The sequence below is a fragment of the Pleurodeles waltl genome, chromosome 4_2, assembly GCF_031143425.1.
Source record: "Pleurodeles waltl isolate 20211129_DDA chromosome 4_2, aPleWal1.hap1.20221129, whole genome shotgun sequence".
NCBI classification, from domain to species: Eukaryota; Metazoa; Chordata; class Amphibia; order Caudata; family Salamandridae; genus Pleurodeles; species Pleurodeles waltl.
This window is the reverse complement of record NC_090443.1, coordinates 1,029,267,722-1,029,294,351: the sequence shown is the minus strand read 5'-3', so window position 1 is coordinate 1,029,294,351 and position 26,630 is coordinate 1,029,267,722. Positions and strand designations below refer to the sequence as shown.

Here is a 26,630-nt window from a genome sequence, read left to right as displayed (position 1 = left end):
GCCCGAATGAGTAAAGTGACCCCTTGATGTATCGAAGCCAGGGGATGCTGTGAAGGTGATAAGCTTTTAAAATAACCTGGAGGGCTTCAGTAAAGGTTTCAAGCTCTGGAGTAGTCCAGAGACGTGCCAGTACAGGAGAGGGCGTAGGCGGGCTTTATGACCGATGCGTTTTATACCAAGATCCTTAAAAAGGGGGAACAGTGGAGTGCTTGGCGGAAGGGACACAAGGTTTCTCAGGAAGTTGTTCTCTGCGATAGTTATGTCTTGGATTTTAGCATAACCCCATAGTTCGGCCCCATGAAGAGCTGAGGTCACAGCCTGGGCTTCGTATATCTGTATTGCTGGGCGAATTGGTTTTGTGTATGAGAGGTGGAAGTTTTTTTATAGTACCCCTGTTGTTTGCTTTAGTTTTAAGGCTTGCTTTCCTATGTGTGATTTCCAAGACATGTTGTCAGTCAATGTTATACCCAGGTAGCTAAAAATGCCCACCTTCTCAAGTGTGGTGCCCTCTAGTGTAAACTTCCCTCTAAAAGATCTATGGGGATTAAGTTTTGTTTTAGAGGCATTGATTTCAAGTCCCCGCGTTGAGCAGAATTTCTCAAAACACGTTAGGAGTTTCCTTAGTCCACTAGGGGTCTTGGATATCAAGAGAGTATCATCTGCAAAGAGCAAGACAGGGATTTTTTGTGTGCCAAGTGATGGTGCGTCAGCCTCCACTCTAAGCAGGGAAGGGACGATTTCATTGATATACAGAGAGAAAAGGGTCGGGGCGAGGACACACCATTGCCGCACACCCCTTGATACATGGATTCTATCAGTTAGTTGACCCTTGTTGTCCCACCTAACTCGTGCGTAGTTGTCCTCGTGGAGCCGTATCAATATTGCTAGGATATGCTCCGGGATTCCCATTCGGGAGAGAGTGTCCCATAGCTTGTTGCGAGGTACTAGGTCAAAAGCAGACTTTAGATCCACAAAAGCTACATAAAGGCTCCCTTTGCCAATAAGCACTGTTTTCCAGTATAAAAATAGGAAGGGCTTGATCAGTGGTAGATATTTTCTTCCGGAAACCAGCTTGGAGGGGACTAAGGATATCATGCTCGGTCATCCAGTCTTCGATCTTTCCCAAGAGGCAGTGGCAGAGACTTTTTGCACACAGTCAATTAGACTAATTGGTCTATAGTTGCAGGGAAGTGATCTGTCGCCCTTTTTAAAGATTGGGATAACAATAGCCCCTTTCCAGGACTCTGGGATAGGCGCCCCAGATGCTATAGCGTTCGCTATGATGGTGAGGTATCTTGACCAGGATGCTATGTCGGTTGAGAACAGGTCTGCTGGGACACCATCCGAGCCAGGCGCCCTGCCGCGTTTTATGGTGCCTAGGGAGTAAGTTATGTCACTTTGAGAGAACAACTGGGGTACTTCAGTGGTGGGTGCTAAAGAAGTATTTAGGCAGGAGTCCATGCGGACAGGAGTGGGGCTGTCATGGTCATGGGAGTACAGCCTGCTAAAATGATCTACCCAGTCCTTCGGGCAATGTTGGTTGTAATGTCCAATCCACTGCTTTCTGGGCCTCGCGCGGCCAGGGACCAGAACAGACTACAGTTCCTCTCGCGGTCAGCGTCACTAAGTGCTGTCCACCACTTATCATCTTGGTCATGCTTGGCTTTGCGTATGGCTGACTTGTAAGACTTTCTAGCTAGGCGGATGGCAGTGGCATCCTTGGATTTAATAGCTTGGATTAAGCGCTTATTTAGGGACAGACACATTTTATTGAACCAGCGGTGCCTACCTATGGGTCTCCTGCCATCATAGGCTGGGGATACTAAGAAGTGGGCTGCAATATCCCTGAAGCATGAGGTGTGGATTAAACTTATTTCCTTATAGGGGATTGCGGGACCCACCTCTAGGTTCATTAATGTAGTCTTTAGGGTGTTATTGGCTGCGTTGATGAGTGCGGGCCGAGCCACAATCTTGTCCCACTTTAGGTGTCGTTTGTCGTTAGCCAGGCTGATACCCTCTGGTGCTGCTACTGAGGAGTTAATCATGGGCGAGAGGTCACCCAAAGCTAACGTGTGAACAGAGAGAGGATTATGATCACTTTCAGTTCTTTCAACAATCGTCATATCGATGACTAGGGGCCATAATCTTATGTCGAATAGAGAGTAGTCGATTCTGCTGGTGTGGTTGGTTTTGTTGAATGTGTGATGGCCTTTGGTGTCTGATTTGGTTCTGCCATTTAACGCCCTGAGCCCAAATTCCATGGTCAGTGACTTAACTTGGACAGCAACCTGCGTCCCTCTCTTGATGGGTGGAATGGACAGGGCGGGGATAGACCAAGCTCGATCCTCCTCGTCTGCGGACCTGAGATCATCCCAGTCTAGAGGTTCGAATGTGACATTAAGCAATAATAATCTCCTTAACTAATTTCAGTCTGGAGAAACATAGCACAGAATCAGCCACACTTCACATTACTGATGACATGCTCACAGTAATAGATGGAAGAGATTGCTGACTACTAGTGCTTCTATACATGATTTCTGTTTTCGTAATTCAAATCATGCAACCTTACTGAGTAGCTTCTCAACCAGAATGAGTATTGAAGGCAATGTACTCCTATGGGAAGAATATCAAAGAAATTGGACGGCAAAGTCTCATCCAAAATTTGTGGTATGCTTCATCTTTGACCAACTATATATGTATCTAAGTGTTTTTTTGTGTGTGCATACATACAGAGATATATAAATGTATTACCCAGTGGCAGTAACCGCTAGGTAGTTTTAGTTAGGATAGTGTTTCCATAGGAAATGGCTTCTTTGTGTTAACTAAAAAGTTTGGGGTCAATTAATGAATCTCCACAAAACTTTCCAAAAAATGCTACTTTTTGACTAGTTTGCATATTGAAAGTTTTGGGGTGATCAGTCAAATGGGGTCGAGAAAAAGGGTGGGTCCCAAAACATGTTTTCCCCATTCATTTTTCCATAGGAACATTAGACACAGCTATAGTCTAAACCGATAAACAGATTTACACCAAATTTGACAGAAAGCTAGATCTTGGTCCAAAAAGAGAGTGCCTATTGTTTTTTTTTATTTAAGTCTGTTCAGTAGTTTTGGAGAAATTAAGGTTAAATAAATTGTATATATATCATGCTGCAGACCCGACAGATCTGATTGGCTGCCACCACATAAACCAGGAAGTGGTGGCAGCCATCCTAGGATTCTGGACCCAATCCCGAGTTCTAAGAAAAAAGCAAGAAAAATACATAGGGGGTAGGGTACAGATACCCTGACCTCATAGCTATGCTGGTGGGGTCCCAAAGGGGTACTGCCTAGGCCTAAACATTTATTTTTTAAATTCTGATGCAAATTTGCAGAGCAGGTCTCAGACAAAATTAAAAAAGAAACAACAACTGGCTCTGTGCTTATCCTTAAACCCCAGTGGGTGAGCCAGAGCCCAGAGGGCCAAGGCACATTATTTTCTTTTATTGAGGAGGGGGACATCTGGCCTACCCCTCCCCTTTCCTCTGAGAGGCACCAGGGACCCCATCCCCTGGTGGCCAATGTGACAAATCAAGGGACTTTTCCTTCAGGTTGAATTCAGCCAGCCAATCACAACATGTTGTTGAGTGAGTGGATCTGAGAATCAGTTGCAGATCCTCCGCAGCGTGAAATATACAACGTTTTTGAGTCTTAATTGCTCAAAAACTACTGAAAAAATTCACACCAAACCATAAAAAGCACTCTTTCTGGACCAAGATCTAGCATTCTGCCAAATTCAGTGTAAATCCATTTAGCTGTGCACACTGTAGCTGTGTCTAAAGTTCCTATGGAAAAATAAAAGGGCAAAACACATTTTGGGACATACCCTTCTTCTTGGCCGCTGTTTGATCACCTGGAAGCTTTCCATGCAGCAAATAGGCAAAGGGTAGCATTTTGTTGTGAAGATTTGTCGAATGGAACCAAAATTATCGGCAGCACAAAAAGGCATTTCCTATGGAAACACGATCCTAACTATAACAAGCCAGTGGCGACAATGATACTGCTGTTCATATTATTCTAAAAAGCTTTTTGAAAGAAATAGAGACTATGGTCATATACATCGCAGAATTACTGTCAGTAGGAGTGGGTGTATGGATTGAACATAGATTAGACCAAGGAAGCAACCCTTGTTGCATAAACTGAATACTTCATGCAACAAGGATTGGACCTGGGAATGTTTGACTGCAGGCAGTGTCATGAGGTTATTTTAGTAGCTTTTTTTATGGGCACATTATTTTAGCCATAGGCCTGCAGCTTGTGCTCTTTAGCCTAGTAACAATTCATTTTATTTGCTGAGCAGCAGCTCTCTTCTGTGGTGATGTTTTATTTTCCTTTAGCTCATATTCTTTCAGAACAGAAACGGTTTTCATTCCTTTTACTCGGGCATTCTGGCCCATTTACATGAGAAAGGACTCTCAGAAGACCAACAGTCCTCTTCACTATTATCATATTCAAGTATAGTGGGTGGTGTCTTCCTAGGGAAACTGAAGGGCGGATTAGGACTAACACTGCTGTGCTCTAGTAGTACCTTAGTGGCATAGGTAGAAATTCTAACCAATAGCATTCTGACACTACAGTTGGACTTTTTTATGTTTCACTTTCCTTGTCACCGCATTGCTATTATTCTCTTTTATCATCCTAATCATTGCAGTACATGCTATTTTATCTAGAATGCAGTTGACTCAATAAAATATATTGAACTGATTTCTGCTTCTATTTCTCTTTGCATGTGTGAGACAAATGTACCTGAGAGAAATGGATGAGATCTGTTGCACCACCATTTCCCTGAGAATTCAGAATGTCATACGCACAGCTACTACAAATCGCCACCACTTTTAGGTGCTGGTGAGGTACTGCTAGCTGGCTGGAAGGGTTAGGCCGACAGTTGTCACAGGGAGTAAATTTGGACTTGGTTCCCCACAGCCTGGTGGTACTGCCATCTAAATCCAGCGGTCTCATTTAGTGTAATGAGAGTCAAACATGACAGCATTTTCACTGTTGCACAAAATAAAGCATGTGCGGCTGGTGATGGCTGTTGAGAGATATTTCAATGAAAGTTCTGGCTTAAAGTCAATGCCTGTTGCAAACCATCTATGAGCAAAGGTTGTGTGCATCAGGGATTACCCACCTGTGGGGGGCTTGGTGCATGGCCATTTATATAGTCATAAACCAGCACTACAGCAAAATTTTTGTAGAGCAGAGGTTTATTAGTTGTGAATGGCTGGGTGCAGGACTTCGCTGAAGATCATGCTTCTGCTCATGGCTCAAGGATGTGCAAGGTAAGGGTGAGCCATCCAGAGACGCTTTAGCCAAGGATAAGTGTGGCCCTAAGGTTAACCTCTTGTGTACAGCTGAGGACTGTGTGTAGTGTGTGTTAACCAACTGCAGGGGATTGGCTGTAGGGCCTAGCGGAAACCTCAAACTCAGTTGTCAGTCTTTGCAACATGTTGCCAAAGGTTATGTGCATTGGGGGTTGGTTGGTCAGAGATAATTGGGGAAAAGACTGGCCTGCCTAGTTCCTAACTCCATGATTCATGACTAATGGCAGAGGTTTAGTATAATTAAATTATATTATCACTGAAGTCATCAGTGAAGTCAGTCACATAATTTGAGATGTTATCTGTGATGTTATCAGTTATGTCATTCAACATGTCAATACTGATGTAACACATGAGGTCATAAACAGTGCATGGCTGGGATGTAAGTTTCAGTCAGTGTATTAAATGGTAGGTACATGGTGTTAGATCTGTCAGCCTTTGATATGGTCTTCCCTGAAACTGTTTGCCTCCTCCTCTCCTGTTTGCTAAAATTAGCTTTTGTTGGGCTTATGACTCTGCACACGTTACCAGTCCTAAAGTGCTTGTGTTCTATCCCACAAACATCATTTAATTGGAATACACCCAATTGGCAAAATTAATTTATTTATAAGTCCCTAGTAGAATGCTACTACATGTAGCTAGGGCCGTAAATTCAATGCTACTAATGACCCTGCAACACCTATTGTGCCACCCAGTGAAGTAGCCCTTTAGAACATGTCTCAGATCTGCCACATCAGCCTGTGTGCAAAGTTAAACTGCCAATTTCACTTGGCAAAATAACCCTTTTACAAAGACTACAAACAAGTCACCTCTACGGTAGGCCCTAAATAGCCCATAGGGGAGGGTGCAGTGTGTTTAAAAAGCTGGACATGCACTTTTAGGTTGTACATGTCCTGACAGTGAAAAAATCCTAAACTGGTTATTAACTACAGTAAGGCCTACATCTCCCACAGGATAACATTGGGTTACCCTCTTACATTTAATAAGTGCATTTGATTGAGAACTAATAGAAACATCAAGGCTGGACTCAAACTAATTGTAATTTAAAATACTATTTAATGACAAAGTTGGATTTTAAGCAGCAATTTTGAAAATGCCACTTTTAGAAAGGTACCATTATCTTTTCCTAACCATTTGGTGACTGCAGCCTGTATCCTGGGTCACATGACTAGGTGTAGCTGGCCTTTGTGTATTCCTCCCAGACAGTTAGACAAACGGGGGCTAGAGTAAGCAGAATGGGCCATCCTACCAGGATGGGAAGGTGGGAGCTGCTCTCCGCCCCCTCACATTTCAAAGGAGCTGCCTCTGCGTGCTCATAAAGAACTTGACACCAGTCTTTTGTCACCCAAGACCTCTAAGAGCCAAGGCAGAGGGAGTGGGGGGAATTCAAGAACCAGAATTGGTTTGAGGGCCCAATATTTACACCTACACAGCCACACAGCCAAAAACCAACGCTGGAACTTAGATGGCCTGAAAACCAAAACGAGACCAGAAAATAACTGCTTGACAATCTCACTGCAGTGCACTACTTCTCTGCCTGACTTCTCAGTAGCCACTGCTGTGTTTTTCTCCACATCAGGAAAATCAGTTCAGAGGTCTTCTTGGAAGGGGTGTCCAGCCTTGTTGTGCCCTCGTGCGCTACAGCCTGCAGCTTCCCCCCACTGGAGACTTTCAATTTCCAAAAAGGTGACAAAGTCCAAACATAAAAATGTTCACCATAACTTTGTCCAGTGACTCCCCGATGACAATGCTTCCTCCTCGGACACCACCGTCCACCCCTGCCACCACCACTGCCTTACCCCACTGAACTTTACCTTTGCAGACATTTTTCTTCAAAGATTCTTCTAAGTCCAAAGGAAAGCAGAGACCGGCCCTAATCCACTCTTTGTATCTGGACCGTGCTCCACTGTGGTTGACTGGAACTTTCAACTTTGCCCCGGTCACGCTCGACTGGATGTATTTGTGGTTGGAGTTTCGATCTTTTAGGCACCTTTTTTAATTAATATCTTCATAACTCTGATTAAGCTGATTACATTTTTTTAGTTTTGCTCTCATTTTCTTAATTAAAATGTTCTCTATTCTTTTAAATTAGTGTAGGATTTTTCTTGTGTTCTGTTTTCACTTTCATACTGTTCCATTGCTGCATTAGAAAACACAGTGCCTCTAAGTTACGCCTGACTGCTTTTGTGCCAAGCTACCAGAGGGTTAAGCACATGTTAATACCGTTTGTGTTTCACCTTGACAAGGATTGTGGTTGTTGCTTGAGAAGGGATAATAACCCCCCCCCCCACCAACCAATAACACAATTTCTCACACATGGTAATGTTCATTTTATACATGTCCCACTTTTAAATGCCATGGAGCCTACCTTGTGGGCTACAGCGGTTGACTTACTAATATTTAAAAGTGAGGTTTTCACGTGTTAAAAAAGGTTGTTTTGGCACGTTGCACTGAGGGCTTTACAATGCAGCAGTCAGGCTACAAAGGTAGGCCTGAATATATAATTTCCTTTATTGCAACAATGGATGTCCCAAACAGTGCTGCAGTCCATAGGTGACCTTTAACTTATAATACCACAGTGCATTTCCGCACAGTAAAAAATTGCCTCATTGAAAATTATGGATTTGATGATAACTGCATGTTTTATTTACTAAAGCACTTATACTGGGCACTAAACAGCAGTGCCCCAGTGTGCAGAGACTAAAAACCAGTAATATAACTCAGCACAAAAATAGATGTGACCTTGCAAAAAGGCCACTTTGTCACACTACCCTTCCAACAATTCATTGCTAAAGTTAATGTGCGTCTTCCCTGCAGGTGGCAGTGGTGGCTGCCAGCTACCGATGGAATGAGACATGCATGACATCCTTTCACCCCAGCTGTGACCTCCCTGGCATCCTCCTAGCAGTCAAGTTCCTGCTGCAGAAGCTGGAGGAAGGAGAGAGTATCCTGTTGGAGGCAGTCTGCCCTGCCCTTCCCTTCCTGTAGAGCGGGCACCCACTATGGAGACACCGGCTGCCTTCCAGGGTAAGAGCAATGCAACACGTTTGGCACTGGATTAGGGCGCCGACTATTTGGCATCCTGCATCCCTGAAACTGAGTGACACAAGCAGTTACAGATGCATTCTATAGCTTTAACTGTCAATAATGTTCCTCAAAAGTGCTTCTTTTTAATTGTAAAGAAAACAAAATCACATGGCCACAAAGTAAAGGAAACATATATTTCACTCACAATCACAAACACCCAATTGGCGTGCTTTTGCAGTGTGCCTCCTGGCGCTGCAGTATAATGGAACATAGCCGCATACACCCAAATGCTGTGTGAAGCAAAGAGGGACAAATAACAGGAGCAGGGAGGAGCTCAAGGCTCAATCTGCAGAATACAATTTAGTGTAATATCTTCACCAGCACTGCAACCGAAGGACCTGTGTGAACCTGCTCAACCTACCCACACTACACTGGCGACAAGGCAACTAGTCACCTACACAGAGCATACACTAACCCAGCCCATCATTCACTGACAGCACCCTAACAGGAGAATAGTTGCGGCAACATGTTCTAAGTCAGAAAGGTCGAAGTGTGGAAAAGATCATGTGTACGGCAACACCCACGCACAACAAAGGAGCCCAACAGAATGCAGCAGAGAAGCTGGTTTCTTCAGCTCACAAAGACAGTGCTTTGGCGATATGAGACTGCCCAGGCCATAACAGACTTGATATTGCAAGATCCATTAAGATGTGCTGGCCATGAAATGGGGCTGCACCAATTCCCATCATTACTTGTATGGAAATGAATTTAGAATAGCCACTGACTAAAACCACAAATAAACTTATTTTCGAGAATACCCCATCCCTCACCACCAAGCATAGGGTATTGTAGCTATGGAGGCATACGTTCAGCATAACATACCACCCATGCTGTGATGAACAACCCAACTTCCTCTCTTAACACCCCATTAAACTCCAGAAGCTACTACATGTTGATGCAGAGGGACATATCAGATGGGTGGTCCAGTCAGCATGCACAAAAGCAATATCCATTTGAGACCTCACAAATGCTATTACAGAAGACACTTGCCTCCAATTGGCACTGAAAGTTTTATGGTCCAATACCTGCAGGATGAGAAACTGTGAAAGCAACAACCCCTATGTGTCAGAGACCACATGATTTATCTTGCACGCAAGGGCCACCAAAGGATCTTCAAGACCAAAGCCTGACTTTGAGAGAAACTCTGGTACCCAGACGCGGACAACCAGGTGGAAGAAGCAATTGCCTTTTGTGTCAGAAGTCTGGTAGTCCAGAGCCTGCAACATCCTTAGTCGGCTCTCACTGCAGAATTCTGTGCACTCACCTTTGGAAGCAAATGCTGGTGATCAATGTTGAGCAAGTCCAACAAAAACTAGAGAAAGCATACAGCATAAATCAGTGAAGATATACAACTGAACATTATTTTAAGGAGTGACTTTGTAGCATACAGGAACAAACTAGGTCTCACTCACTTGAAGATCACCCCAAGGTGGCCCTAAGAGTCAAAATAATTTATGGACACATTGAATAAGATGCTGAGGATAGGAACAGAACTATAAAACTTAGCGGGCTACAGATCATTACCTAAATGTCTTTTTGACTCACCCCCACTGTCGTGGAAATTGTGCTTCTAATAACTTTTCGAAAGCTGTCTGAGTGTGCCCATTGATTATCGTGGCCAGACATGAGACAATAGGGACAGACTGGCAGGGCAACAGAACTATGACTAAGGATGTGCAAAGGAATAATTCCATCCAGCCCCAGGAGGAGGCCACATAACAGTATGATGAAAGCCACAGGGGGAAAGGGCATGTAGATCCCACACACTTCCTGGGACCCCAGCAAAAGGCTCTTACCCCCAGCCCTGCAGACCTGCAGAGCGATGAGCCAGTAAAACCAACACCACCAACTTGTCCTCTTTTGGAGGGGACGGGCCCCTGCAAGGTCATGGATAAGACCAACTGAGGTCCAACCTCCAACCTTGCCAGATATTTAGAGACAATTGATGCTGAGACTATGTCACAGAGTTTAGTAAAGTATCTAGTTCATTTTTTGTTTGAGTTGCTGAGGTATGCTGTACATCACCTGACACTAGGACACAACATAACATGTCTGCACACACCCGAAGGCCGCTCACAACCAACTTGGTAAATAAAAGGGGTTTTGAGGTATCTAGGCTCTCAATCTGGAAATGCCTGTGCCAGTGCTGCGACCTAATCATGTGTGGGCCCCTGCTCTACTAACACGACAGCTTTAACACAGAAAATAGTTTAGACATGATCACTTTTTAAAATCAACCTTACATGGTCTTGATTATGAAGTTGTTGGTAACTGTGCAGAGCTGCAAAAAGCTGCAAAAAGAGCTGGAACTCAGGTTACAGGATAAATTTTGGTTTTGGCATAATCACAAACATTGATGGTTAATTGCCAGTAGTTATAGTGGGGACACAGAAAGATCATCCAGTATGCCAAGAAGTTCAGAGAAATTATCACACACTTTGGGAAACCTTTTCCTGCCTTTTGAAGAAAGATTGCAGAATCACTAGATGTGACTGTTCACACCAGTTACCTCCCATGTTTCTGTCTAGGTTGCAAGAAGGCAGATATGGGTACCATGTCTGCTCTTAACGCCACATTTAACATCCAAGTTCATAATTGGGGCCTATACTGGTTACTTCACTTTCACTTTCATTCAGTGGGATTACAAATGTATCCGTCTATCAATTATCAAATGGGCTTTGCTAGGTTGCAAGTTCAAGCCATGATTCGCAAGGGTTGGAAAAGTTCAGAGTTCACCTTCGAAGTTGGACGAATTTGCAAAGCTTCACTGTATGTGCACTGGTCAAAATTAACACGTTTTCCTAATTTTGCTCATGGATACATTTTAAGTACAAAGGCTTTTGGAGCCACACTTTTCTTTCAATCCATATTTCTCTCTCCTATTCTCTGGTCTTCTCCTTCCTTACCTGATCTTCCTTTTACTTTTTAGTTTCCAAGCTACCTACCCCCTTTCATCTCTCTTCTCTACATATATGGCCAATTCTCTTCTATCTCACCTATCCTCCCTGCCCCTTACCGCTTTCTTCTCCATTGTTATATTTTTTGGAACTCTCTTGCTATCACTTTCAGCCTCAGTTGAAGGTTTTGGTTTGGAAGTGTCATCTGTGGCATTAGGGTGGAAACACTTCTGCCACAATTTTGAAGGAAAGTTCACCTTATCTGTATATTCCTGCCACAGAGTTAAGACCTTCCTCTGCCGGAAACATACTGTGAATCAAGCCTACCTTGCTCTTACAGCATGGTGGAAATGTACCAATAAATTAGGAGGCTGGAAATAAACCCACAATATGAGTGCCCTCGCTGTGCTGGGACATTTCTCCCAGTGCACTTTGGACACCAGCATGGCTTTCTGTGATGTGGCAGACTTGCACTGAGGCAACACTGAAAATGACAGTGCTGTCCGTTATTCAGTGGTCACTCCATAGGCTTTGTCGACAATGTCCCTGCCACCCGGTGGTAGGTGAAGGATCCACCATCATGTTTATCAATCTTAATCTCTAATAGGAAAACAGAGGAGGCTGGAATGAACATCCACTGTTTTTTGGCAAAAGACCTGTTACCACCCTTCTCCAAACCAGGACCTGTCTGTCAGTCTACCTGTGTATCCTCTTTTCTCTTTGTTCTTCTTCATTCTTCACATTGCCTCTTTTTCTTTTTTTTGCCCATTCCAGGAAATTCATTCCCAAGACCTGACCTGACGGTTTGGATCTGCGCTGTTGTTTGCCGATCCGAGGGAGATCGTCCCCAACTTTGCAAGGTGAGGTTGTACGCATCTGTTGGTTTGTGAAGATGAATCATAATTTGGCAACTACAATTTGGTATTCATGGACGTCAATTAGGGATTACCAGATTTATCATCTGCTACACACTGCTTGTCCCCTGGTGCCCTACACTCCTTTGGTACCCCTACTCTTAATCTCAGGACACTTAAGGCAGGGAGGCAAAGAACAGAACTAAAGAGGGTTCAAAGAGCCTTGTTTACTTCTGTTTAAACTCCCTGCCCCTCACCCATGAGAAGCAAATAAACACATCTGAGGAGATGAGCAGTGGTCAAGAAGTTATTCTTATGATGTTACTTGTGTTCACAGGGTGTATGATGTCACATCCACTACCCCTTGCTTTTCACTGAGCGGATGTCCATGTTGGCAAACTCAGAGGGGTCTTATACATTAGGTATTATGCATCCTAAAAAGAAATCTAGTTATCTTTGAAAGAATGGAGTCAGAATATCCTAGGATGGTAGTGGGCAGAGGCTCTTGTAGTCTGGAGACAGGTACATTTGATCTGCTGATTACCAAAGGGCTCAATTCTTGGCTGTGCATTCCATGAGATGGATTTCCTGAACCTACACTGCTGCTGTGAAGTCTGAAGTTATTTTGTAGGATGGCTTTTTGTGTTCACCCCCTCTAATTCCATGTCATCTTTGTGCCTTCCCCTACCCACTTTTATTTGTTTATATAAGCTAGGTATTGCCGATGTTTGGATACGCATTGTAGGTCACCACATCTCTGACAACAACATCCCCAAGGTATGCTTAGTAACTTGTTCTGGGGGCTGACACAGGACACAGAGGCAATCCTTTCAATACTCTGACACATAAAGCCACAGGGCAAAAAACGACTTCACGTCCAACGACATGAGCGACTAATCACAGAAACATCCAGTTCATAACACGTTTGGACACCATCTTTGTGGCCTACCTCTTGGCAGCGAGGTCAAACAAAATAATGAAAAATATCTGAAAATCTCTTGTTCTTGTTCAATTGTATCATGAAAATTGTCCAATTGTATAATGAAAGGATTACTGTCTTTGCCAATAATGGAAATCTTAGTTAAGGAATTGGGCCGGGAAAAGAAATTCATGAATGCAATACTTTCACAGTAATAAATATATCATACCATTTCACTGCTGAGCATTTCATGGGTGGGATAATCCTGGCAAAGTCTTGCTTTCAAAAGCTAGAAAATGTTACATTCTATGTCAGGTATACGGGGATTATTGTTATTATATCTTTAAAACTTAGGGCTTGATTTAGACTTCGGCACGGTAGTTACTCCTTCACAACGGTGATGGATATTGTTATGTTTTAAATATGGGAATGGAAGGTTTCTATGGGGTTTCTATTTAGAATGGGGGTGGAGTGAAATTCCAGGGAGGTCAGTTGCTAGCTTCTCCCAGGTGTGGGTCGACGCCAGGTTGTGTACTTCCAATAAAGCTACAAGGTAGATGCCCTCAAAGGAGTCCCTTTATTACGAGATGACATCATAACATTTTGGCGACGACTGAACTGTTTATCTTCTAAACAGCACACGACCTGGGTGGTCCCAGTGAAGCTTTTGTAAGGATTGAAGACTGCAGCTTTAAGGGAACCTGCTCATCCTTGCAGGAGGCGCATTTTGCAGCAGGTCTGTGACTGAATACGGGGTTCTTTTAGTGAGAGGCCGGTGCCTGGTTGTCCTGGCCGCAGGGAACTTCCAGTGTGCACGTGAGACTCACCTGATCTTTCGGGGGCGTTGGAGACGGTGCAGAGATCCGGCGATCTATTTGCTGAATGGAATCGGTGGTTTTGGAGTATCACCAGAAGGACGGGGGGAATGGCAGGGGAGCGGTTGCCGGCGCATGAGGCTTGCGCATATTGTTCGGAATGGTTGTCGGCGCTAGAGGATTCTGAAGCTCTGGGGGGGCATCTGGTGAGAAGAAGAGAAGACGTGCAAGGAGGAGGGAATGTGCAGCTAGCGCAATACATCACTGCAACGCAGCATCTGTAACGTGCAGTTAGCGCCATCTTGTAGTGATCTGCACACTAGGAAACACATTGTTTTAATGATGTTTTCTGCAGATCTTACTCGGTGATTTGCACACCATATATACGTGTTTGAGACTGTTGTAGTCAAGGCAGATCCATCTTGTGGTGATCTGTACACTGGTAGACATATTGTTTAATGATGTTTTGTGCAGATTTTACTCGGTGATCTGTTGTTATTTTAACCATTTGTAGTGTTTGTGTATACGTCACTCCGTGATCTGCTCATTATATCAAATAGTGACTGTTTTGACATTGCAAGGGTGGTTAGTTTAGATTTGTGGCGTCCCAAGGTAATATTTCGCCACCACCTTTATTTTTACCACAACCAGGGCCGCCAGCCATTTGGTGCAAAGATTGGGTAGAAATGTTAGAGAAATATATTATAGCTTTGGATGGTCAGAATTTTCTTCAACGCAACAAAAAAGCTGTATTGTTGAGTGCACTGGGTTGTGAGGGACAACGTATTTTTTAATATTTACCCATGGCGTTGGGCCCCAATGGGCAACCAATGGATGATGTTTTCAAAGAAGCCATTAAAGGGTTAGAGAATAGATTTGCCAAGGAAGTCAACTTAGTAATGGCAAGTTTTAAATTTTACACACAACCTCAGAATCACCATGAAACAACTGATGAATTTGTAGCAATATTAAGAGAATTATCCATTAAATGTCGGTTTGGAGCTATGACGGAAGAGTTGACATGTGATCAACTTACTGTGCAGTGTCAGGAAAGGAAAATTCAAGAGCGGTTATGGCAGCAAAAGATCCTACGTGAAAGGATGCTATTGAATTGGCAAAATTATTGAGGAATCACAGCGGGGTATAAACAAATTAGAAAAAACAGAGAAAAGACAAGTGATGTGACGACAATAATTAGTGACAGTCCAAATATGGAACGGGAAGTTAATGTAGTATCCAGGAAGCTGGGAAACACTGCAACAATTACGAAGACAAAAGGGAGAGAATGTACTTGTTGTGGGAGCATGTAACATTTGGCAGATTCAAAGAAGTGTTTTGCAACAAATGAGTGTAGGAAGTGTGGACGAAGGGGCCATTATGCGCGAATGTGTAGGGAGAGTAGTAAAATTAGCAAATACTTGAAATCTAGGGTAACTATTGTAGAGGAAGTGAAAGATATAACTTGTGACTATAGAATTTTGGTCACTGATCAGCAGGAAAAGCAACTGACAAGCAACGGGAGAGAAAGGGAGGACGTGCAGGCCCACAGCTGTTTTCAAGAAAGATGATTATGAAGTAAGGCTTATGGTTGACTCTGGTTCACTATATACCATAATCCCTGAAACATTATTCAGAACTCATTGGAAGGATGTAACTTTGTTCCCTAAGGATATTTGTCCAGGTGGATACCAGGGGGAAAAAATTCTCTTACAGGGGTATATGGTAGGACGCATACAAGATGACATCTGGTGCATTAAAGGTAAAATATATGTGTCTGCGGATGGGCCTCCTATTTTAGGGTGGATGCACCAGTTTGATCTAAGCATTGTATTCAGTCCTAGGGCACCCAATCAAATATTGGTTGTGTAGGATGTTCAACCGCAAGATATACTAAATGGTGCTCACAATGTGTTTAAAAAAAACATTGGGATGCTTAAAGGGGTATGTGCACAAAATTGTGCTAGAAAAGGATGCCTTACCTAGACAACATAAATTGCGTAGGGTACCCTTTGTAGTGAGAGATGAGTTTAAAGGGGTAATTGAGGGCATGTTACATGAAGGCATAATTGAACCGGTAGAGGCATCTCCATGGATTTCTACGGTGGTGTTCACTCGGAAATCTGATGGTCAGGTGAGGTTGTGTGTTGATTTAAGATCATTAAATCAGAACATTGTTGTTGACACATATCCTCTTACCAATATTAAATTGCTATCTGCTGTAAAGAGTGGAAGGTATTTCTCTAAACTTGATTTGAGAAGTGCCTACCATCAGATTAAGTTACATAAAAAGACTAAACCTTTGACAGCATTTGTGACCTCAGAGGGTACTTTTTTTTAACTCACCCACATGTCGTTTGGACTTGCATCGGCAGCTAGTGTATTTCAGAGGATGATGACAAATATCTTTGGAAAAATTGAAAATGTTATCTTTTTTTCAGGATTACATTTTGGTTATGGGTGAAACAGTACAAAAACACAATCTCATCTTGAAGAAAGTGTGGAAAATTCTAGGAGAGGCTGGTTTATGTTTAAATCGGGAGAAAATGCACATTTTTAACAGAGCAAATTGAATACTTAGGTTTTACCATATGCAATGTAAATATTAAACCAAAGAAGAGTATGTTGGAGGCGATCAGATTTGCTTCTTCCCCTACTGATAAGGATCAATTAAGATCATTCTTGGGTTTGATAGAATATCATTCTAAATTTGTGGACAGGTTTGCTGACAAAACAGAGAATTTAAGAGCAGTATTGCGGAGAGGAAGGAAATTCATATGGGAAAAATAACAACTAGAATGCTTTGTCAATATCAAGAATGAGATTTGTGATGCAGGTATTCTCACTGCTTTTGATACTAAACTAAAGTCAATATTAACAGTTGATGTGGTGCAAATGGTTTGGGAGCTGTTTTGGCTCAAATGCATGGATGCAAAGACAGAATGGTGACATCTGCTTCTCGCACTCTGACGCAAGCAGAGAGGAACTATTCAGTAATAGAGCGTGATGCTTTAGCTGCAGTATGGGGTGCTGCATATTTCAGAGTATACTTGTGGGGGTTGCAATTTGTTCTACGTAGCAATCACAAACCTTTGTCCAGAATTTTGTCATCAGGTAGAGCAGGCAAAGGTTCAGCAGGATTAGCCAGATTAGCAACAAGATTGCAAGAGTATCTATACAAGATAGAGTTTGTTAAAGTATGGAAGAATATGCAAGCAGAATGTCTAGATTGTCCCTTGATTGGGAAACTGTTGATGCGCAGTAAGTAAAAGACTGTGATACAGAAGGAGCAGTAGCCTCAGTTCAGAATGTTGTTGAAAATGGTTTGGGTGCTTTCACGAAAGGGAAGTGGGAGAAAGAGATGAATTCAGATCATAGCCTTAACGAAGTCATTAAGTTGATTTGTAAAGGAGCTAGAAGAGAGAGCATGTTACCTGTGTCAATGAGACCCTACTTAAATGTGTTGGATGAGTTGTCAATTTGTGGTGAGAATACAATAATGAGAGGCGATCAGTATGTTCCACCTACTGGTTTAAGGTTTAGATTGTTCAATCTAGCACATGAGGGCTGTAGGAAGTTGGCTCTGTAAATACTATTTCAAAGTAAGAAATAGTGTGCACAGAGTCCAAGGGTTCCCCTTAGAGGTAAGATAGTGGCAAAAAGAGATACTTCTAATGCTCTATTTTTTGGTAGTGTGGTCGAACAGTAGGCTTATCAGAGGGTAGTGTTAAGCATTTGTTGTACACACACAGGCAATAAATGAGGAACACACACTTAAAGACAATTCCAGGCCAATAGGTTTTTATAGAAAAATACCTTTTCTTAGTTTATTTTAAGAACCACAGGTTCAAGATTTACAAACAATACTTTAAATGAAAGGTATTTCACTCAGGTATTCTAGGAACTTCGAATAATCACAATAGCATGTACAGTTTTGACAAAAATGGCAATAAGCTATTTTAAAAGTGGACACTGCAAAAATCAACAGTTCCTGGGGGAGGTAAGTAAATGTTAAGTTCACAGGTAAGTAAAACCCTTACAGGGGTCAAAGTAGGGTCCAAGGTAGCCCACCGTTGGGGGTTCAAGGCAACCCCAAAGTTACCACACCAGCAGGTCAGGGCCGGTCAGGTGCAGAGGTCAAAATGATGCCCAAAACACATAGGCTTCAATGGAAATAGGGGTGCCCCGGTTCCAGTCTGCCAGCAGGTAAGTACCTGCGTCTTCGGAGGGCAGACCAGGGGGATTTTGTAGGGCACCGGGGGGGACACAAGCAGGCACGGAAAGTACACCCTCAGCGGCAATGGGGCGGCTGGGTACAGAGTGCAAACAGGTGTCGGGTTTTAGGAATCAATGGGGAGGCCCGGGGGTCTCTTCAACGATGCAGGCAGGCACAGGGGGGCTCCTCGTGGGTAGCCACTACCTGGGCTAGGCAGAGGGTCACCTGGGGGTCGCTCCTTCACTAGAATTCGGTTCCTTCAGGTCCTGGGGGCTGCGGGTGCAGTGTGGTTTCCAGGAGTCGGGTTCCTTGAAGCAGGCAGTTGCGGTCAGGGGGAGCCTCTGGATTTCCTCTGCAGGCGTCGCTGTGGAGGCTCTGGGGGGTCAACTCTGGCTACTCATGGGCTCGCAATCCCCGGGGAGTCCTCCCTGTAGAGTTAGTTTTCCGCAGGTCGAGCGGGGGGCGTTGGGTGTAGAGTGGAAAGTCTCATGCTTCCAGCGGGAAACGTGTGGTCTTTAAAAGTTGCTTCTTTGTTTCCAAAAGTTGCAGTTTCTTGAGCAGGGTCGCTGCTCTCAGGGGCTTCTTGGTCCTTTAGATGCAGGATAGTCCTCTGAGGCTTCAGAGGTCGCTGGACCCTGTTGGATGCGTCGCTGCTGCTGTTTTCTTCGAAGTAGGGAGACAGGCCTGTGGGGGTGGGGCCAAATCAGTTGTCGTCTCCGTCTTCACTGCAGGGCTTCAGGTCAGCAGTCCTTCTTCTTCTTTAGGTTGCAGGAATCTATCCTCCTCGGTTCTGGGAGCCCCTAAATACTCAATTTAGGGGTGTGTTTAGGTCTGAGAGGGCAGTAGCCAATGGCTACTGGCCCTGAGGGTGGCTACACCCTCTTTGTGCCTCCTCCCTGTGGGGAGGGGGGCACATCCCTAATCCTATTGGGGGAATTCTCCATCTGCAAGATGGAGGATTTCTAAAAGTCAGAGTCACCTCAGCTCAGGACACCTTAGGGGCTGTCCTGACTGGGGAGTGACTCCTCCTTGTTTATCTCATTATCTCCTCCAGCCTTGCCGCCAAAAGTGGGGGCAGTGGACGGAGGGGCGGGCATCTCCACTAGCTGGGATGCCCTGTGGCGCTGTAACAAAGGGGGTGAGCCTTTGAGGCTCACCGCCAGGTGTTACAGTTCCTGCAGGGGGAGGTGAGAAGCACCTCCGCCCAGTACAGGCTTTGTTCCTGGCCACAGAGTGACAAAGGCACCCTCCCCATGTGGCCAGCAACATGTCTGGTGTGTGGCAGGCTGGCAAAAACTAGTCAGCCCACACTGGAGTCGGGTATGTTTTCAGGGGGCATCTCTAAGATGTCCTCTGGGTGTATTTTTACAATAAAGTGCACTCTGGCATCAGTGTGCATTTATTGTGCTGAGAAGTTTGATACCAAACTTCACAGTTTTCAGTGTAGCCATTATGGTGCTGTGGAGTTCGTGTTTGACAGACTCCCAGACCATATACTCTTATGGCTACCCTGCACTTACAATGTCTAAGGTTTTGCTTAGACACTGTAGGGGCATAGTGCTCATGTACCTATGCCCTCCCCTGTGGTATAGTGTACCCTGCCTTAGGGTTGTAAGGCCTGCTAGAGGGGTGACTTATCTATGCCATAGGCAGTGTGAGGTTGGCATGGCACTCTGAGGGGAGTGCCATGTCGACTTAGTCATTTTCTCCCCACCAGCACACACAAGCTGGCAAGCAGTGTGTATGTGCTGAGTGAGGGGTCCCCAGGGTGGCATAAGACATGCTGCAGCCCTTAGAGACCTTCCCTGGCATCAGGGCCCTTGGTACCAAGGGTATCAGTTACAAGGGACTTACCTGGGTGCCAGGGTTGTGCCAATTGTGGAGACAAAGGTACAGTTTAGGGAAAGAACACTGGTGCTGGGGCCTAGTTAGCAGGGTCCCAGCACACTTTCATATCATAATTTGGCATCAGCAAAGGCAAAAAGTCAGGGGGTAACCATGCCAATGAGGCATTTCCTTACAAGGGCCATTTAGGCCAAGGACTAACTAGCAGAAGACTCAAAGAGGTGTTTTGGTGGCCAGGTGTGGATAGACAAGTAAAGGATTGGGTGGAGAGATGCAACATATGTACAGAAAGCGAGAAAAGACTGAAAGTGGGTGACACCAGAAGCTGTGGTCATATTGAGGATCTGGGGAAACCGTGGCATACCATTTGTCTTGATTTTATTGGACCTATGTCAGAGTTACCATTTGAGTTAATGTTTGCAGCAGTTATTGTTGATGTACATTCAAGGTGGCTCATAGTGAGATTCATGAGCGATATCACCACAAAAACAGCGACAGAAATGTTAGGAGAACTTTTTGAGGAAGAGGGTATACCGTCAGTACTTATTACAGACAATGGGAATCAGTTAACTTCTAATTAATGAAATTGTTACTTTCTTAAGGCTGTGTGGAGTGAGACATTCTCGTACTTCCCTGTACAACCCAAGAGGAAAAGGTATTGTGGAGAGGGCCAAGAGGTTGGTCAAGGGAACCGTTCAGTTGGCTATAAGCAATCATTGTAGTGATAAAGAAATGATCTCCAAAATATATGAGCGTATCGTACAACTATTTGAAGTACTTCTAACAATTGCCCATTTCAGCTGATGAGGGGGCGTTTAGCAGGTACTAAATTAGTTCCTTTGTGGCTTAAAGAGTAGGTTTTGTCTGGTGGAGAAAGTGTAGTGAGACCATTACAAGATTCTAGAATAAGAGTAGGTGACTGGGTCAAGATAAAATCTGGAAGAATTAGAGGAGGGATTTCTAAATTCAAGGGTCCAGTTTATCTATTGAAAGTTGGTAAGTTTTGAGTAGTTGTGGAAGGAGGCGAAAGGTGGAATGTCTGAAATGTGGCTTTGTATCAGAGGGGTGAAGAATGTGAATGGAAAAAAGGATGAAGGATGTTCTGGGACGATGTTATGTGCCAATGAGAGAAACAAGGAGGTGATCTCATCTGCCACAAGTATGTGTGAAAAAACAGATAAGGGCTTCCTCACAAAATGGCCTGTTCCTGATAATCTCACTTTATTGATGCTATCTTCATGCGACTTAAGACATGTGACTGCTCACAAACAATATTGTGAAAACTTTGCAAGGTAACACATCTAATATTAGTTTTGGTCCTTCCATCAATAGTAAAGGAAACTCCATCGGGAGTAACTAAAAAATCCCAGACACAAATGGCACATGCTCTACTATAGGAAAGCACAGTAATATAGCTAACTTGGCCGGCAATTGCTTCCTTGTCAGACCCTCATTGGGTGGTCAATTCTTTCTTCAATCCATTTAAATCAAAAGTTTTCAGATGTTTTCTATCAAAAAGGTGTTTGGAAAAAAGGGACCCTTTAGGTAATATTCATCAGTCTGCTTTTGATTCATAAGACGTTGTGGCCCTTTTTATTTCATAAGCATACAAAGGACAGGGTCTATCTATCAAAATATTTGTTTGGATGTGACTGAAGAGTGATACTGGATTAGATTCTGCCCTTTACTCTCTCAATGCTATTTATCAAGATTGGAAAGCTGCTTATGTATTAGCTTTACAAAGCACAAACGTAGATACAAACTAACAGAGCGCTGCACAAGTCAAGATTTTACATCACTAGTGACCTGAGGGAAAGAAGCTTGAGGGGCAAGAAACTAGGGGTGCTTGCTAGGCTTGGAGGGGTTTTAATTAATTAGGCACTCTCTTTATTTACATAATAATCTGAGGGTGCCAGACTGATAAAATCTGAGTCTCATTACAAGAGAGTTATGGTGGAAGTGACAATTGTGTTCACAGATTTTCTAACCAATCAATCGGCAAGGTCTTATAAAAGTACTCCCATCTGCCAAAGCTGGAGCAGAATTTGGGGTTATTCCCAGTGCACATCCCTGAAAGTAGAGCCCTCTGAACCTTGCTGGGCTAACTAAAAAGTACCTTAGTTTGCTTCTGAATGTCAAATTAGGTTTAAACAGTAATCAGGACTAAATAACTTTGCAACCCATACTATAATGCCCAGGGTCAAGAATTAATATCAATGCAAATGCATATGAGCTTGCAGGATGCTTCATTGTGTTGAAAGGTTGCTGCTGAATCATGCGGTGACCTACACATCACAAGTCTGAATACCAGCACCGCTGACTCTTCCACCCTTTGAAATTCAGTGACTTAAGTACTGTTAGAAAATGCGCTTTTATGTAGTTACCCCCATTTTCTGCCAAATTTTATTACTGAATTGTAGACTCAGCACACTTCAATCTAATGCCAAGTGTATGTGCTCTGACCATGAAAACATGTAGAAATTGGTTAATCCCTGACTGGCATATTTACCTTTCATGTAAGGACACAGTATATGATGTAGAAGCTACAGCCATAGGGTGGAAAGTTAAATGTCCCCTATGGACCACAGCACTTATTGCACCATCCACTAGTGTGACAAAGCAAACATGATTTCAGGCCTACCAATGTAGCCTGACTGCAGCAGTGTGAACCTGCAATCTGACCTGCCAAAATAACCCTTTCGACAGGAGAAAACCTCAATTTAAAACATTAATAAGTCACCCCTAATTTGGCCTTTTAGCCCTCATGGTAGGGTGCCTAGTATTTAAAAGTGGGACATGTGGAATGTTAATGTTGACCTGTCCCTACCGTGACAAGTCCCTAAAAGCTTTTTTCACTGTGGAAGGCTCTGGGTGTCTTCTAAATTAAAATAATCTATTCATTTTGCTACCTAGGTTTTGGAACAAGCTAGACAAATTGTTCAATCATTATTTTAATATTTATTGAAAATGCGATTAATTGGTGAAGTTAGAGTTTCAATAAATATTTAGTAAGTATCTTCTAGAAAGTTCCCTTTTCCCTGCCATAAGCTCCTGGGGGCTAATTTGCATTAACCTGGTATCAGCTTCTCCTGCCAGTCTTGAGGTGAAAAAATTGTCCTGGAGCAGGACAGTAATGTAGGCATGTTGGGCAGGATGAACTGGAGGTAAAGTATGTGACACTTGTCCCCCAGAGAGAGTAGTTAGGAGGATTCACAACTTTAATGAACTTGAGACTAAACCTTTCCTTTCACAGTCAAGCGGAAGTGGAAGCCTGGAAAAGAGAAGAATTTGATCTTTAGGCCCCCTGTAGGTAATTATGCACCATCTCAGTGGAAGGGGGATCTGTCCCCAGAACTACTTTGGTGTAGCTGAGGTGAAGGGGATTGCTCATTTACGTAAACACATCCCTTGCTGGCCCATAAGCTTCTTTCAGGGGCAGAAGACCTGTATCATCTTAGTTTTCCCTGATAATAGTGGATTGCGCGATATTTTGCAAGATGGGAAAAAGAATGTGCTGTAAAAATGGGTAAGATTGGTTAAGGAGTGTCCAGAAGTTGCTCACTGGCTAATGAACCGTACACATATCGTCATTAGTATCAGCTCCTCTGTGGACTTGCTGTTTGGTACCTATGTGGGGGCCTGAAATGCTGGACCTACTTCATCTTGTACCAAGGACTAAGAAGTGGGCTTCGAGAGTCAGTTGGCTGATGTCATGTGTGGCGACAGGGACACAACAAGCTGCATGAGGCTTTTTTCCTGACGTGTCCAGTAGAACAGAAGCAACTGGAACTGGACTAGACTCCTGATAGCTTTTGCTGGAGTCACTCTGGGCTCCTACGTCCTGTCCCTCAGGTCCTGGGAGCCTTAATAGTGATGAATAAATTCTGTTAAGCTGAGACTTACAAAATGTTTGGACTTCCAAGACCTCAGGAGCTTCAGTGGGTCCTTGAGGAAACAGTAACCAATTTTGACAGCACTTTGCTGGATACAGCCCTAAGCTTGCCTTGCTGATGGTAGAACCACTAAGCCGCCACGACAGGCCCGAGTCCTCCATCAAGCCAACTGCAGTCCACCTGGCGTATGTAGATGTATTGCGGCTGAGCTGCCAACAGCCACAATGGAGTGCTCTTCCTGGCAGGTTCCCGCCAACCATATTTAGATGTTACAGTTGTACAGGTGGTGTAATGGTTGCAGACCGAGGGAGGATGTTGCAGGACCCAATGGAAATCGAACAATGGCAGTGGCGGTGGAATAAAGGTAAGTCTCTCACACACACACATACACTGTACCTTGGCCATATGTGTCCCCTGCCCAACACACTACACAACAAAACACAAACATACTATTATCAACTGCTATTTCACCACAACACAACGCATATATGCCAAAAACACACATTGCCATACATCTATGACACAACATACACACACTATCAACACTACACCCACACGACACAATCATGACGACTAACACAACTATACATTCCTCTACACAATAGCACAACTACACACACCACAACCACCACACAACCACACATACACAACAGCAGACCCTTATGCAAGTGGCACACAATCTGACACAATCACATCATCCACTACAGCTCCCTTCACCTCACCCAGCCAATCCAATCACATACACACACACATGCTGACTTACATACACAACTGGTAGCACAACACTAGAGGTACAGGTCCCCTTGCAATTTGCACATATGGACATAGTTGAAAAGTGCAATTGTGATGTTATTGTGATTGCAGAGACAGCGGGACTCAGGCGGTGTGTTGCCTATGGGACTGCCAACATCTAAATTGGGCAGGTGGACCGCCAAGCTGGAGGGCAGGTTTTCCGTCAAATAATGACGGCAGGGCCGTTACTGCCAAGATCAAAATCAGGCCCTACGTTCAAAGGCAGAAAGCTTGACCGGGTGAAGGCAAGTACTTTGGTGGTTGTGAAATTTAAATTTCTCCCACTCAGAGCTCTGCCTGCCAAATCCAATGGCTTCAGCAGGACCTCGCCCTGTAACTACCAAGCTTCAAGATACAGCTTGCACTCTTGCTCTGCTGGAGGATTTCGACCTCCATTAATGAGACAGTTGGAAAGTAAAATCTTTTATCAAAATCAACTCCCATAGTGTATCTGACTCATGCTCCATCCTGGTCATCCTGAAATCATTCTTAAATTCCAGTCAACTGTGAATTCCAATTACTGGATTTTTGTTGTTTTGGTGTCATTTTATTACATTTCTTGTGCTGTGCTTTTGACTTTTGAATTGCTTTGGTACTTCTAAATGCTGTGCACGTTTTCTTTAAGTTAATCATGCCTCCTTTTTGCCAATGCTACTAAACTCAGATTAAATTATTGAAACCTTTGTCTGGACCTAAAAGGTTAGTAACTTTATCACTTGATGCACACTGTCATTCACCCCAAAGAATATTTTGCTTTCTTACATGTAACAATAAAAACAGTAGTGGATAGAATACTGTGTGATATGAATCACTTTATGAAAACAAGTTATTTTCGTTATATCCTTAAAACACATACTTGCATGGGCTACCTGCATAATGTTCTAAAGCATAAGCTAATGTGAGAGAAATAGATGAACTGGAAGGCGGCCCCCATGATCTCCAGTGGCTGACATTATTTCAAGCATTCCTTAACCACCTTAATTGTTGCATTAGTAATGTTGTACTAACTGAGACTGATTTTTTACATGTTTTATTTGCCTATAGAAGAGGAATCTGCCAGATTGTATTTACATTTGTGGATACTTTACCTTTTAACTTAAAGTAACGAAATATAAAACATCCAGAGTTCATAAATAGGAGTGTTGCATAAGTGGGAAAAGAGTCTCAATTTTCAGCCTTAATGTGCCTTCGAACGTGCAAAGATTTTTTCTTGGACAATAAGAAAATTGTCATGCTAGCACATTCCAAACAAGTGAAACATTACTAGTTGATTGATTCATGCTACATGCACACTTGCTTCATAATCCCATACTGGATAATGTAAGCAGATTTTAAAGAGCTTTTTTTGCACAATGTCATTGATTAGAACATTAACCTTTTTCTACAACGCTTGGGAATGGTGTACAAAGCCCTCTTGCTGTTGCGCACCCTGCAGTTCACAAAATCAAAGGGTTTGCAGAGGCAAAATGGCTTTTTGCAGTGTATAAAATACTTTTTTAAAAGTCTTTCCAACTCAAAAAAGGGCTTTGGTGAACCATTTCAAATCAAAAATATAAGGAGGCATGAAAGGGACACCCCTATCCTATTTGTGATTCAGATGGAGATTTGTCAGTTGTTTCTGACTGACATTGTGATTGAAAATCATTGGTCCGTTATCCCCACTGACATGGGGTGGCCACACACTTGCACAGGGAAAGCTCTCTCGGACAGTCCCCCCTTGGGAATTGTGATGACTGTATTGAGAGGAGGAGGAAGAAGTCCCCTTAATCCCTTTCCAAAAGAGAAATGTATTTTTTTAAGTAGCACCTGTCCCTTTAATGCGCACAAAAATATTGTGTTTGAGAAATCAAATGCAGTCACAGTGGTCTGTAGTCCCTTGCAAGACTCCATGCCTGTATTTGCAACCAATGACAGAAGGATGCAAATTGCACCCTGCCTACTTGATATTAATTCTCTGCGAA

General features: G+C 43.5%; 1 protein-coding gene across 1 annotated transcript in view; it reads left to right on the top strand.

Annotated features, from left to right (window-relative positions):
• LOC138294006 (carnosine synthase 1-like) overlaps positions 1-26,630 on the top strand; it is a 186,265-nt gene that overhangs the window by 36,960 nt on the left and 122,675 nt on the right. Inside the window, 3 exon segments of the mRNA XM_069233260.1 lie at positions 8,172-8,338; positions 9,195-9,224; positions 12,129-12,198. Coding sequence (XP_069089361.1) covers positions 8,172-8,338; positions 9,195-9,224; positions 12,129-12,198 — 267 coding nt within the window.